Genomic DNA, 15674 nt, shown 5'->3' on the forward strand with positions numbered 1-15674 from the left:
AAAAATAATAATTATATGTCATAGTAACAATTTTTGTATATAAAAATCATTTAAGAAATATTAATATCTATCATAGTTTTAATCGTTGTTTAATATAAAGACGTATTAAGGCATGAACGATTTAATTATTAATATTATTATTGAGTTAATTAATGATAATTAATTGTATAAAATATATTGGGTACGTACCGGTGTTACCTACGAAACATAATTAATAATTATAAATAATTGGGTATATAGAATGTGTTGAACTCATAGCTCTCTTTATTAAATTCAGACTTTTACAATTATTTAAAAATATATATGTAAAAGTAAATAGAAAAAAAATTTATATTAATTTTATTTTTAAATAAATCCAAACAAATAACTACAGTGATTAAATGCTGCCAATAATGCCTGTGTCCCATGCATTTTTTCTAAATAAAATTTTGATTGAAATTTAATAGAATATAAAAAAAAAAAATTAAAGTGAGGAAAATAATAATTATTGTAATAATTTTAATAATAATGTATTAATATTAAATCAGCATAACAATTAATATTCCGGGACGCCAGACATACTAATGATACAAAGCAAATTGCCTTTATATGAATTACAAAGACACGTTGCCTTTTATAAAAAAAAAAAATAATGAAAAAAAGAAAATAATAAAGTGAAATATTAAGAAAAAAAATATGAAATCCTTTATACGTATCACGATACTGTAATTGTCTCATCGTCAGTACTTAAGAAGAAATATAATAATAAAAATAACGAAGTATATGTGTCATGTTCCCTTGACCCAATTATATATTATTTTCAAAATGATTAAGAGATTTTAACGACGAAAAAGAAAATAAAAACATGAAAAAAATAAAAAAAAATTAATTGATTAAATGGAATAAAATATTATAAATGATAACTTTTAATACGCAAATATTTGGAAGCGATATATTATTACGTATATTTAAATAAATTATATAATAATATTAATATAAATAAAAATATATATTGATTATTGAGTAAAATAAAATGAAAACAGTACAATCGACGAAGCAAGTACCTACATCAATAAATAAACATTTATCAATTGAATACAAAACAACCATAAGCATATTTGTAATACATGGAATTATTAACTAGTACCTATTTTTTAGGTCCGAAATTTGTAACTGATAACTGATAATATTTGATCACAGTAAAATTTGGAATAATTTAATCTAAGACTTTATTATATAAATTGTAGAATACGTTAATTGTAAATGTGAATATATTATTATTAATATTATTTCATTATTATTATTTTTAAGGTTATTATTATTGATAATATTATTATAATATAAATTTAACATTAAGAAACTCTAATGTAACGTTCTGTGATTCGTTGTTTCTAGGTGAAATTTAATAAAAACAATACTGTATCATAACAATAATGTTTCTTTTTTATTTCTTCTTATTTTTTTCATTCTTTACTCCTTAATAATTATAATATATACATATGTGTTCATCAATTATTATTTTTAATATCAAGAAGACTAGCGACAAATCTGTTGATGAAATCTCAAGTAAAATTTTAATCTATACAAAAAATTTTAATAAAGTATCATTTATGAAATCTTATAAAAAATACATAGAATACATAATTTTATAATTAACTACTAGAATTTATTTTATACTTCATGTTTTTTTAATTTAACTAAATTTAACAATTTCTCAAATTTTTAATTTTTATAACCAGAAATTCAAGACGTTCAATTTCTAATGCGGAAAAATAAAAAATAAATTTTTTTTATGTAAATTTTTTTTGCATTAAGAACTTTTTTTTTAAACAAAAAAAAAATTCATTTTTTCAATCAATTTTTACAATTTGAACAATCTTTAGTTAATTGCAACAAAAAAAATTTTTTATCGGCTTTTTTTACTTTAAGAACGCGATATATATCCTTGATTTTATGATTATTAATATTTACTCATTGAATTCTATCTTTCAAATAATTTTTCTGTAACTTTATTATGATAACTTTTATTCAATATATTACAAGTTTATCCAGATCGAGAAAAATTAAAAAAGTAAAACAATTAATTTCTAAATTCTTGTAATTATAGTCAGATACAAAATCAATTACGTCTTTAGTTTCTCTGTCTTTAACAAAACTGTAATGTCTATCAAAAACTATATTAATTAATTACATCAATATTAAAAATAATAATAATAATATTTACAATTATTTTTACCGCGCAATAAATTTTATCCAAGTATTGGTAATATATTTTGTACCCTAAACTTCAGAAAACTCATTGTATAGTAGCAGATAAAAATAAAGTTCGCCGAAATCGAAAAATTAAAAAAATTTTTTTTATTGAAAAAAATATTGCAAAAAATTTGAAAAACTATAAGTGCAATTTTAAAAAGATATATTTTAGTTCTAATTTAATAAATAAAGTAAAATCTCAAAATTAAAAATGTCGGCTTACTTGTATTATTAGTAGCAGGTATCTCCGGGTATAAGGATGAGTTAACTATTTCTTACTATTTTTGTGTTCTGTGTTGTTCATTGTATTTTTCCTTTTTGACGGACCAAAATGCCACTTTCGTTCTGCTTCTTCTACCCTAATACCAAAATGCATTCTAATGAGCTCAATATTGAAATTTATAAATTTTAAACTAAAATTTAAAATTTTACTTCTTGTGATTCATGTAGCTCTAAGCAAAAAATACACCTTAAATTGCTAAAGGGTTGAAGGGTTGACGATGACGCAAAATTGACTCCTAAAATGTCGAGCATTTTAACAAGAAACTATAAGGATAGAAGAAGTAAATGGTCCTGGTCGTGTTTGGGAGCGTCTCTTACCTGCTTGTCTTACCTGCTAGTCCCTCGACTGAAGAGGGAAGCCCGTATGCACTTTTAGGTCACCGGATTCTGATAACTGGTATTTACGTATTTTTTGCTGAAGAATACGGAAAACTAGATTATTTTATTCACCAATGGTAAATTTAATTGTTATTAACAAATTAATTGTTAATAACGACTTAATTGTTTAAACCGCTATAATTCAGGAACAGATGATTTGACAAGGAAGTTTATTTTTAAAAACATGTTTAATTGCCGAAGATACAATAATTACCTAAAAAATGTTTTTCATGTTGATTAAAATGCTTTAATTAGAGGTTTTTTCTATAATTTCATATAAATGGAAGAAATTTAGTGCTTATTTTCCCGGGTCAGACGATTTTATATAACACTGAAGTTAGCAGGCGTCTAAAAATTTTTGATTTTTTTTATTAATTTAATTTTTATTAATTACAACTAAAAAGATATTTATAAAAAATTGCACTTACAGTTTTTCAAGTTTTTTACACGTGACATTTTTTTTTTTTAATTGTTTAATTAAAATTTTTTTAATAAAAAATTTTTAAATTTTGGCTTACTTCATTTTCATGATTTTATGCCAAAGCTTTGCTACTTTCGAAGTTTTTGATAATTTTTGCGTATTTAAATTGCTGAAGATACAATAATTTGGTCAAAATTTTTTCAAAACCGTGGTTCTGTCTCAATTTCTCATAAAACACTAACAAGAGCAAGAAAGACAACCTGGGTAACTTTTAAGAACTATCACTGTTTAGCCAATTTTTAATCTAGAGCTTATTGCCATCTATTTTTACCACCGAAATTAAACATTCTTAACTGAGTATCATCAATCGATAAAAAAGGAGTTTGTCATCTCTTCTATAGATACATTTTTGTATGGTCCCTGACAGCCACCTTACCTATAACTTACTGTCAATCTACGTCCGCAATTTGAAGCAAACTTGACGGAAAGAGTTGGCAAAGCGAGCGATTACCTATTAGTTACCTATAACTTACTCTGCAAATAGACGTCAAAACTTGCTCTACAAGTATTTCCTTCAAATTGTAGTAAAGTTGAAAGGAAATTTAACTACAAATTTGATTATTAACTTGCAAGTTAATAATCAAATTTGTAGTTAAATTTCCTTTCAACTTTACTACAATTTGAAGGAAATACTTGTAGAGCAAGTTTTGACGTCTATTTGCAGAGTAAGTTATAGGTAACTAATAGGTAATCGCTCGCTTTGCCAACTCTTTCCGTCAAGTTTGCTTCAAATTGCGGACGTAGATTGACAGTAAGTTATAGGTAAGGTGGCTATCAGAGTGTATTCAAGTTGCGGCCGTAGATTTCCGTTAATTTGCTTACAACTGTTGTTGAGAGAAGAATTACCGCCAACTTGATGTATAAATTAACCGTAACTGCTGGAAGTCAACACTTACTGAGAAAGCGCTGACTATCAGGGTATTTATTATTTATTTATTATTACGCGTCACAGTTTTCACTCATAACCTTAAAAGTTGACAATTTGATAACAATAACAAGCAAACGTTTATTTACAATATTTTAGGTTAAACAATGGATATAGTTCAATTAAAAGATGTAAAAACAATTCAAGATATTATTCATCTTTATCCAGATAAAATAAAGAATGAATCAATTCCATTAATTATTGACAATGGTATTTTTATTTTATTTTACATTTTATTTATAAAATTCAAAATACTAAATACTTACCGAAAATTTGTTTACAAATCATTTTGAAAAAAAAAAAAAATATTACAATTTATTTATAAATACTTTTTTAAATTATTTATGTAAATTTTCAAATTTTTTTTTTTTTTTTAATTATTTCCTTGGAAAAAAAATCACTTGTTTGCTGACTTTTGTATTGTACTATAAAATTTATAAAATTACAAATTTTTTTCTAATTTACTATTTTAGCTATCATAAATTTTAAAATTTAATTTTTTTACTCCAATTAACACGCTTATTTATAAAAAAAAATACAATTGATATAAAAATCAGTTGAAGCTTCTTAATAATTATTATTCCAGGTTCATACAATTGCCGGGTTGGTTGGGCAATAGAAAACGAGCCCCAATTGATATTCAAAAATTTAATCGCCAAACCCCGTAAAGAACGTGGTAAAAAAGACGGAGAAGTACAGGTCGGTAATGACATAACAAATATCGAGTCAGTGCGTTTTCAATTGAAAACCCAGTTTGATCGCAATATTATAACCCATCTGGAAGCTCAAGAACAAATATTCGATTACACTTTCACTCATATGGGCATTGATACTGAGGGCTGCGTTAATCATCCTGTCGTTTTGACAGAAGCTTATTTGAATCCTAATTACTCCAGAAATTGTAAGTTCCATCAAGTATTTTTATTTTAAAAATTTTTATTGGCTTACATATGTAATTCTCAACCAATTTTTATAAGAATTTAATATGATATGAAACCTAGAAAAGGTTTCACACAATTCCTGGTCAAAACCTTTCCAACGATACTAAATTTAACCATAAAAACCCATTTTATCATATATATACAATGGCCACAAAATTTTGCTTATTTTCTTAATTATATAGATTATTTAATCAAGAATATCTGATCACGAAAAATCATAAAAAAACTTTGAAATAATTTATCCTATAATTACTATAAAATCCACCTTTGTAAATAAGTCTTCACACAGTTAATTGTTATTTTTTTTTTTTTTTTTTTTTTAGTGATGGCAGAGTTACTTTTTGAATGCTACAGTGTTCCATCAATAGCTTACGGTATCGACTGTCTTTTTTCATATCAACACAACAATTGTCCTCCTGATGGGCTCATAATTAATGTCGGGTATCATACAACACATGTAATACCTATCATCGATGGTAAAGTTGATACTGTAAATTCACGTAGGATAAATGTCGGCGGGTTTCATGTTATATCATACATGCACAGGTTATTACAACTTAAATATCCTGTTCATGTTAATGCTATTACACCTAGTAGGTCTGAAGTAAGTTATTATGAATTTAAAAAAAAAAATTTTTTTTATTTATCTTTAGTGATAATAGATAAAAAAAATTATTTAAAAATTAAGCCTCAATAATTTCCATATTGAAGTAAATTAATAAATTTATAATATAAATAATTACGCAGGAAATAGTACATGAATACTCAAGCATTGCACTTGATTATCAAGATGAAATAACGAGATGGTCAGACCCAGATCACTATGACGCAAATGTGTTAAGAATACAATTGCCGTATGTAGCGCCAGCAACAACATCTGGTTTGACAGCAGAGCAGCAAAAAGAGCGAAAACGGGAATTGGCACGTCGCTTGATGGAGATGAATGCTCGTAAACGAGAAGAAAGAGTATCTATATATAAAAAAAAATTAGCTAATATTCATTATTTTATTTTAACAAAATTTAACATGAAAAATAAATTTTTAACAGCTAGCTGAAGATGAAGAGCAGCTCAATCAATTGCTGGCGATTCAAGATTTAGTGGAAGAAGGCGAGCTCGAGGAGTTTGAACAGGCTATTAAATCATTTAATTTAGCAAACGAGGCTGAATTAACTAAAATGATTAATAATTTGCAAGCCAAAGTTGAGAAAACTAGACAAAAAATAGTCGCTGCTAACTCTCAAGAAGATAATGTTGGTACTGAAGAACAAAAAGTTAAAATAAAACCCAGTTTGCAGCCAAAAGATCAAGCTGAGTTTGACGAATGGATATCTAGTTTAAGGAAAAGACGGTACAGTTTATTTATAATTATTATACTTATTTTTTTAAGCATATAGCTAGTCATAAAAATTTTTGACTATTGTATAAAAAAAAATGTTATTTTTATAAAAGTTATTCTTTCAATTTAAAAATTTTTTTGTATCAAAATATTTATTTAGATGACAATTTTTTAATAATTTTTTTTTTTAAGACAAGAAATATTAGATAAAAAATCAGCCAAGCGACAACGTAGGCAAGACATGGCTAAACGTAGAACAGCTGCTGCACAAGAGAGAATGCGTATAATAAGTCAGTTAGCGAGGAAAGAAAAACGTGACGACGATTTTGGAATGAGAGACGAAGACTGGGATGTGTATAAAGCTATTAATAGAGTGAGTTATATATAAAACATCTCTCCTGAGTTACTATTAATATTAAAAAAAAAAAATTATTTCTTGTTAATAAAAATAGGAAGGTGGCGATTCAGATTCTGAGTTGGAGCAAGAACGACTCCTGGAAGTTGAAGAAATTTTACGTCAACACGATCCCGAGTTTGACGGTCCAGGTTCTAATACACCGGTGATACCTGGAGAAACTCATCAGTTGCACGTCGGATTGGAGCGCATACGCGCAACAGAAGTGCTTTTTCAACCTTCGATGATTGGATTGGTAGAAGCTGGTATTCCTGAGACGATAGACTTTGTGTTGAAGCTTTATTCACCAGAAGTACAATCACTGCTTGTGTGCAATGTATTTTTAACCGGCGGAACCGCCAAATTTCCGGGTTTGCTCGGACGTTTAAATCGCGAGTTGCAAGAGATAAGGCCATTTAAGTCGGATTTTAAAATTAGTATAGCTAAAAATCCGAGTCTCGACAGTTGGTACGGAGCACGTGACTTTGGTATTAATGATAATTTGCCCGAATTTTTGGTAACGCGTCAAGAGTACGACGAAAAGGGCGGTGAATATTTAAAAGAACACTCGGCAAGTAATATTTACACCAAATCACCAAATCCGTTGCCGCTGATACAACCAATTCTCGTTTCTGAACAAATGGTAGTTGAGGATGCTGCTGTCAACGTCGAGATTGAATAATTACTTTGCCAATTTAATTAAATAAAATTGTACAAAGTAGAATAAGATTGATAAATTACAGCTTAAGCAAATAAATTTTGTTTTTAAAAAAAGGAAGAAAATTATGGATAAATTTATGTTACACATTTTTTATCTTTTTTTGTTATTAATGACATTACAAGCAAACTACATTGTAGTTTGTTAATCGATCACAATATACAATTGTCATTATTTTTATTTAATTATTTTTGTTGTGAGAATATTCTAGACTTCATCTAGCTTGACTTTATCATTTTTCTCAATCACTTTTAATTGATTAATCGATTGAATAGCTAGAAAAAAATCAACATAATTATTCTGTATAGTTTTAAAATTTTTTACTAAAGCAAACAAAAATGATAATTATGAAAGTGATCCCTCACACTAGCGTCCGGTTTGACTAAAACGACCTCAATTCACACTTCTGACATATATCGTATCTTAATCTAACATCACAATATATAACAATAATAATATTAATTATATATATAATATATAATAATGAAAAAATATAAATAAATTTTCTATTCCAAATATTATAATTTAAAATTTTAATTCAAAATAAAACTTAAAAATAAAAATGAATTCAATTGATAGTTAAATATTTAACAATAATAATAAATTAAAAAAAAAATTATAAGGTTTATTTTTTTAATTTATAATTTAAATAATATTCATTCTATTATCACAGTTTGAGGTCGTTGCAGACTCACCAGTTGTTAATTCTTAAAAGAGACTGTTCTAATTATCAATAAATTTAATTTATTTAATAAACAATATTGTTTGTAAATTAAATAAAATTAAAAAAAAAATTTTTTTAAGCATCACCAGCAATCTTCTCTAATTTTTTTTTTTTTTTTTTTTTTGTGTAGAAAGATTGTTACTATCATTTATGTAGAATTGAGGTAGAAACCAATTTATTTTTTCAGATGCAACTATTTTAAATTATAATTTGGTTTTTATTAAGAGAACAGTGCTGATAGTGAGGGTCTACTTTCACTACGCTTAGACTTAAAAAAAAAAAAAAAAAAAAAAAAATTGCAATGAATTATTTTTGTTTTGTTTTATATGTATAATAGCAATAATCATGAAAATAATTAATAATAGATAATTATTACAACAGTGGTTAATGTCTTGCAGTACAATGAGTTTGTATTTTATTTATATTTATATATAATTAATTATTAATCATATTATCCGTAATAATGGACATAGGGAAGTAAATGACAGCTATTTACAGTACATACTTCTTAGTTGTACTAATTATTATTATTATTAATATTAATATTATATTTATTTATATATTTATATAATAGAACTCTAATTATCTTTCGTAAATTATTTTTATTGTTTTCTGTTTAAGGGTATACCTTTAGTTTTATTTTTATTTTTATACGCATTTATATTTACCCTATAGAACATTTATACTCGCTAATGTATGCAGTATGTACGTTTAATTGTGTTTTTATTTGTTTTAAATCAGGATATGTCGGTGAGAGCTAAAGTCAAGCGTCGATTTATCTTTTTTGTTACTTTTTAATTAATTATTATTAATATTATTGTTATTTATTTATTTATTAATTACCATTATTATCATTATAATTATTAATATTATTGTTATCATTATCTGCTATTACAAAAATTTACTTGCACGCATTTTCATTGATCAAGATACATATTTATTAATAATCGCGTGACCTATGCTTACCTACATTTTTTTTTGTATTTTTTTTTTTAATTTTTAAATTTTTTTATTCATTGTCGATTTTATTACTTCGGTGGATCAGACGTTTCACAGCATATTCTCGTGCATATGCCTTAATATAATTACCCTATATTTAATCATTTTAGTTTTTTCGTTCAATTTTTTTTTTTCACGTCGATTATTTTTTTATTCAAATATTAAAACTTTTATTTTCATTTTTACGCAATACCCGGCACAGCACGAGCGCGTATCGTCTTCTCAAAACGATTTTCTCTTAATCGTAGTTTTTTATTTTTTTATTTAATACATATATTTATATTTGTTTATAAATATAATATCGTATCGACTGTTTAGTTTCAATTGTAATAATATATATCGCGTGATTATAAATTCACGTATATTTATTAACTGTTTTTTTCTTTGTATATTTATTTTTTTATTTTTCTGTTATCATGGCACGCGACTCATTATCATTAAATGGCACCCACCAACGATAAATCTGTTAAACATCCACAAAAACTCGCTTCTTTAAAATCTAAACTATTGTCTTGATTTTAAAAATAATTATTTATTTTATTTACTGAATAAATAATTATAAAATAACAATATAAATTATATAACTGATAATAATAATTAATAATTAATAATTAATGAATTGGTAGCTAAATTTAATGATTTAAGATTTAAAAGAAGCGAGAGTATATGAGTGTTATGTATTTTGATGCAGGCGATTCATATCCGCGGTATAATCTAATTGTTAATGATCTACCCTACTCAGGCCTCTAAGACTTACGGTAGCACGGTAATAAACCTCTATATAAAAATAATAACTATCCCTACGTAAACGTATTACAAAAATAAATGGCATCGTATTCTGCTAACGAAGCAAAATGGTACAGGCGCAATTTCGAGCGACGTAGACATTATTTTAGTTTTTTTTTTTTATTTTTATTTTTATTTATTATTACTACTATTATTATTATTAGGTATCATATGTATTATTATTTTCCATAATTACTTCAGTAATTAATTATTTAATTATTTTGCCTGCCAATCTCGCTCGATATTCCTTTAATCTCTATCAAAAAGTATTTTAGATTAATCTCGCATTATGTTTCTTATCGAATTCACATCTATTTTTTTTCTACTTTTTGTGTATACGTAACACAAATTACAATTTTATCGTATAATTGTTGTTTATTATTATTAATATTATTTTAGATTTTAAATTTCAAGTAATTTTATTATTCTAATTACTAAAGTGCTGTCACATAAAAATTTAGCGGTAAATTTTCTAAAATTAAGATTTTTTTTTTTCTTACTTAAAATGAAATTTTCTACGACTATTTTTCTATGCCTAAAAAAATTTTTCTTTATTTACAATTTTTCTTAGCTGTTTAAGCAGACTATTTTAAATAATTAATAATTAATAACTTAACGTATTTTTACAAATACTAATCCTAAACTATTAAAATACCAAAAAAATTTTATCACTTAATTTACAATCGAATTAGTTTTATAAAATTACGTTAAATTATTAAAATAAATGACAAGTTAATTTTTACTACACAATAAATATTATTTTTTTTTTTTTACGTATTGACAATTATATAAACAGCTAAGCTGATATTTTTTTATAAATAATATTTTTTTTCTTCATGAAGTTTTCTAAAAACTTTTGTAAAAATTGGTCGATATATTTTTGTTTAATTTTGAATAAAAATCTGGTGGGTAAATTTATTTGTCAATTAAATTGACAAATATTAATAAATTGTACAGTTAGAATAATATAACAAATTATTGATAAGAAAAACGAGATTGCTAAGCTTTTTTGTTACTGAACAAATAAAAGTTTTAAAATTATAAAACAAGCGTACTGACAAGAAAAAAAAATCAAAGCGACTATTTAATTATTTCAGTAGTTACTTTGTGTTGAAATAAAAATATAAAAGTTTATACATAAATAACAACTAAACCTGATTATTATTATTATTATTATAAACTATTAAATAAAGTAACACAAGTATACTGAGAGATTAAATATAACATTTAAATATTTAGTTACATAAAAGTGGACTGCGATGACTAGCCAATATAGTTTATTATTATCATTTGTTCATTTTAAATTTGTTTGATTAAATGTTTGATTTTATTCTCAACATGAATAATCGTTTTTTATTACAACAGTCTGTTATAATCAGTCTTTACCGATACCTTTAAATGTTATTTACAATCTCGAGTATACTTATGCCAATTACACATTAAAATAATAATAATAACTCAAATTTGAATAGAATAATTTAAATTATTTACGAGCTGATTTTTTAAAAAACTAAAATATTTAATTATAAAACAACAGAACATTTTGTTATTTTTTTTTATCACTGAATTATTTAAAATAAACGGATATTAGTTTCTTATAAATTTTGTTTTAAATTATAAATAGAATTATATTTTTATCCTAGCTCGCAATTGTCATGGCTCTTCTCGCTTGTTTAGAAGAGATTAAATTATAAATAAATTATTATTTAATTTTGATAAGTACAACCACTAAATTAAATAATTAATGTTCTTTATTTGTTTTAATTTTTTTTATAAAAATTTTTAAATAAAATTTTTAGTTTTTTTTTTTATGTTACACAAAGAAAAAATAAATAAATTTTTATATAATTATAAATATAGACATTTTTACAGTGAAAACAAATTTTTTTGTTTTTTTTTTTTCAAGAACATTAATATTAATAAAGCGGCTCTAATGTTATTCTAAAAAAATAAAATCTAAGCGGACATACATTTTTTTTTTTTTTCATTTTTTCATTTTTTAGATATAACATCCCTGTTCAGCGTAACTTCTATATTTACATTTCTATCATCGGCATTAATATGACATATGCGACAAAACGAACATATCTATTTTTTTTTATGTTTGTAATTATAAGTACTATACAAATAAAATAATATTGTTTGCGTAAACTATTTCAAATGAAATAATAGATATAATAACCTTATTGCAATTAATTATAACTATACATCTAATAATTGTCAATTACAACTAAAATATGTAAATAATTATCTCTATAGAAAATAGTAATATAATCAATTAATGAATGAATCAATTAATTAATTATTTATTTATTTATTATATTAAAAATTAATTGTGATAGAAATGAATAAGGAAAAAGCCCATGAGAGACCATGACCAATACCCTCAATCTCACACACACGTAGATCATTAATCCTCTTTTAATAATTTTTTTATATATATTCATTTCAAGTATATATATTTTTTTAAAATGAATTTTTTTTATGTTAAGTTAAGCAGTTTCAATTAGCAATTAAAAAAAATAATAAAACGCGGCAAACTTTAATGAGAAAAAAATTAAAAGAAAATAAAATAATATCAACAACTCTAGTTGTCAACATTAAAACTATTTAATATCTATCTAAGTAGTTAACTAATTAATAAAAAGAAAATATACTAACAAGTATTGTCGGTAGAGACCAAGTAGAGACCATCATTATAACTATTTTTTACTTCTTTCTTAGTGATTGTGTTGTGTTTAGTACTGTGAACTATTATTAGTTGTGTTATTGTAATTGTTGATATTAATATATATCGAATTCAATAACTACACCGCTCCGTGACATTGCTTTATAATATTTAAATAGTCTGTCTGTTAACATGAAAATATTAAACCAATATTTCGGTACTTTTTTTTTTTTTTTTTTTTTTTTTTTTTTTTTCATTTTAAATCTTGCTGATAATAATTACTATCTATATCACAGATTCAAGTGACTAAATTCCTTTAAAAATATAATATAAATATGTATGATGATCGTATCATTATTATTATTATTATTATTATTATTATTATTATTATTATTATTATTGTTATTTTTATTATTACTATTCTCATTAATCATTAGTAATTAGCAATAATAAATATACATATTTCCATACGTATATATCTGAAAATAATTGTTTAAGCAAAAAGTGCTGATACGATTTCATTGGAAACGTGTAGAGATTTGGAATACCGATTTATACTATCATTTAAGTATTATTATCACTACTTTCATTCAATATATAAATTATATTCATTTTCTTTGTTTTTAAACAAAAAATGATAGATAATAGTAATAATAATAATAATAATAATAATAATAATATAAATAACAATAGTAATAATAACAATAAAATGTTAAATTGTTAGCATAAATTAGTCGCTTCAATTGTTGCGCTGAATGTATTCAGGATAAGAAATAGAAGGAGTTGTATTAGTGTACTGAGCGTACAAATATAATGCGGGATGAATTCCTGGTGGTGGAATACCACTGCGATTAATATGACCATGACCATGATCAAGTTGGTTATGGTTATGAGGATGAGGATGAGGATGAGGATGAGTATGATTATGATTATTATGATGATGATGATGATGGTGGTGCGAATAATGAGAGTTTGGGGACTCTGTGGAAGTAATATAGTGAGGATAGAGATAAGGCTCAGAAGTATGTAACGAACCAGATGAAATACGAGTTTGGTAGACACTTATTGGTGTTGCTGTAACTGCTGTTGATCGTGATGGTGATGGTGAAGGTGATGACGATGACGACGACAATGATGATGACAATGAGGATGATGCCGTAGTTGCTGTCTGAATCAAAGATGGATTAGTAATAGTAGTTATTGCCGCTACTGTAGTAGATGGTGTTACATTTGGCGGTGACTGCTGCTGACGATGCTGCTGCTGCTGTTGCTGTTGCTGCGGATGATGGTGGTGGTGGTGGTGGTGGTGGTGGTGATGTTGTTGGTGTTGCTGTTGCTGTTGCTGATGCAGCGGCAGAGACTCAGACGCGCTGCCGTTTAAACACTAGTTGATAGTCTGCGGATGTAAAAGTGGTACCGGAAGATGAAGACTGTTATGTTTAACTAATATTGCTATTTCAGGAGATATACCTTTACCACCGCCGAGTCCGTCAAGTGATGAGGGGCCCTCACTGTAACGCAAATCACAAACAGGACTTTCAAAGCCAGTACCAGGAGTTGTAGCACCACCACTGCTCTGCGGAGTTGATGGATTGTGATTTGAATTATTTTGGCTCAAATCACGGTGCACTCGATTCTGATGCCGAATCAAGTAACTGTCACGTACAAATGTGCGACCACAAATATTACACTCGTACGTTGTACTGGCAGTATGCGTACGAATGTGAATAGCAAATTGGCTTTTAGATGTAAATGTAAGTGAACAACGGTCACAAACAAGTGGCTTCTCAGCAACATGACTCCAACGATGTGCTGTTACGTAGCTTTTAACAGCAAAACGTTTTTGACAAATATCACACGCATACGGTCGCTCCCCTGTGTGGACACGTTTGTGTGTATTGAGACTACTTTTTTGTGTAAATCTCTTGAGACATAATTCACATTGAAACGGGCGTTCCCCGGTGTGAGTTCTCATGTGCACTTCGAGATACGGTTTTCTGCAGAAACTAGCCTCACAAATAGTACAATGATAAGGCTTATTCCCAGAATGTAACTTCATGTGTACGTAATATGAGGAGGCCGATGACAATACTTTACCACATACCTTGCACGGTTGTGGTTTTGCTCTGCTACCCTCTTTAGTTGTCTGTTGACTACTAGACTGACGCATCGGTCCATCCTGTGTATTTTGATTTCCTTGATTTTGTTGTTGCTGCTGCTGCTGTTGCTGATGCATATTTTGTGCTTGAATTCGCTCTTCTTGTGACAAATCCTCACGATCCTCTGACAAATTTACCATAGAATTAGAACCCTCTGATCTACTTGATGCCACTGAGTAAAATCCCATTGGTTCACTTTTAACTTGGGGGTCAAACATTGATGTCATAACGTGACGGCGAGCTGACGACGTTGGCCCGCCAGATTGCTGTTGGTGGTGGTGCTGTGATTGTTGGTGATGTTGCTGTTGCTGTTGTTGCTGCTGCTGTTGTTGCTGTTGCTGAGATGTTGGAGCAGAAGAAGCAGACGGTGGTGGTGGTGGTGGTGGTGGTGGCGGAGGTGGAGGCGGCTGCCCTGCTTGTTGTTGTTGCTGTTGAGGTCCTGGCTGTTGGTGCTGATGCGGCTGGTGGTGGTGGTGGTGGTGGTGATGCTGATGTATTAAATGTTGATTGGGGAGCAGAGTCAGATTGCGCTTGACAAACTGCTCATATCCTGCGTACCAATCCACCTGTATTACACAATTTAATTAATAATAGTATGTACCATCCATCATTACACAAACTATTTTATCATCATCATTGTCATTATTAT

The 15674-nt window shown here is 26.8% G+C and overlaps 2 protein-coding genes across 4 annotated transcripts; one reads left to right on the plus strand and one right to left on the minus strand.

Moving 5' to 3' along the window:
- The first annotated feature begins 4033 nt into the window (after window positions 1–4033).
- Window positions 4034–12191, plus strand: Arp5 (Actin-related protein 5). Of its 2 annotated transcripts, XM_074256922.1 has the most exons (8): window positions 4034–4291; window positions 4398–4508; window positions 4885–5199; window positions 5563–5843; window positions 5987–6205; window positions 6288–6589; window positions 6770–6950; window positions 7030–12191. In XM_074256922.1, the coding sequence occupies exons 2-8, from the start codon at window positions 4406–4408 to the stop codon at window positions 7651–7653; spliced, it is 2025 nt and encodes a 674-aa protein (XP_074113023.1). In that variant the 5' UTR covers window positions 4034–4291; window positions 4398–4405; the 3' UTR covers window positions 7654–12191. The 2 variants fall into 2 exon arrangements, with proteins under 2 accessions (XP_074113023.1, XP_074113024.1); XM_074256923.1 differs by lacking the exon at window positions 4398–4508 and having other exon boundaries at window positions 4038–4291.
- A 1898-nt stretch (window positions 12192–14089) lies between these two features.
- On the minus strand, window positions 14090–15403 carry LOC141536439 (uncharacterized). 2 transcript variants are annotated; one of them, XM_074256956.1, is made up of 2 exons: window positions 14337–15403; window positions 14090–14262 (listed from the first exon to the last, which is right to left on the minus strand). In XM_074256956.1, the coding sequence occupies exons 1-2, from the start codon at window positions 15250–15252 to the stop codon at window positions 14228–14230; spliced, it is 951 nt and encodes a 316-aa protein (XP_074113057.1). In that variant the 5' UTR covers window positions 15253–15403; the 3' UTR covers window positions 14090–14227. The 2 variants fall into 2 exon arrangements, with proteins under 2 accessions (XP_074113057.1, XP_074113056.1); XM_074256955.1 differs by having other exon boundaries at window positions 14116–15403.
- Between the last annotated feature and the right edge of the window lie 271 nt (window positions 15404–15674).

Source organism: Cotesia typhae, unplaced genomic scaffold (assembly GCF_013202065.1).
Source record: "Cotesia typhae breed Kobodo isofemale line unplaced genomic scaffold, CoteBio_Ctyphae scaffold_152, whole genome shotgun sequence".
Lineage (NCBI taxonomy): Eukaryota > Metazoa > Arthropoda > Insecta > Hymenoptera > Braconidae > Cotesia > Cotesia typhae.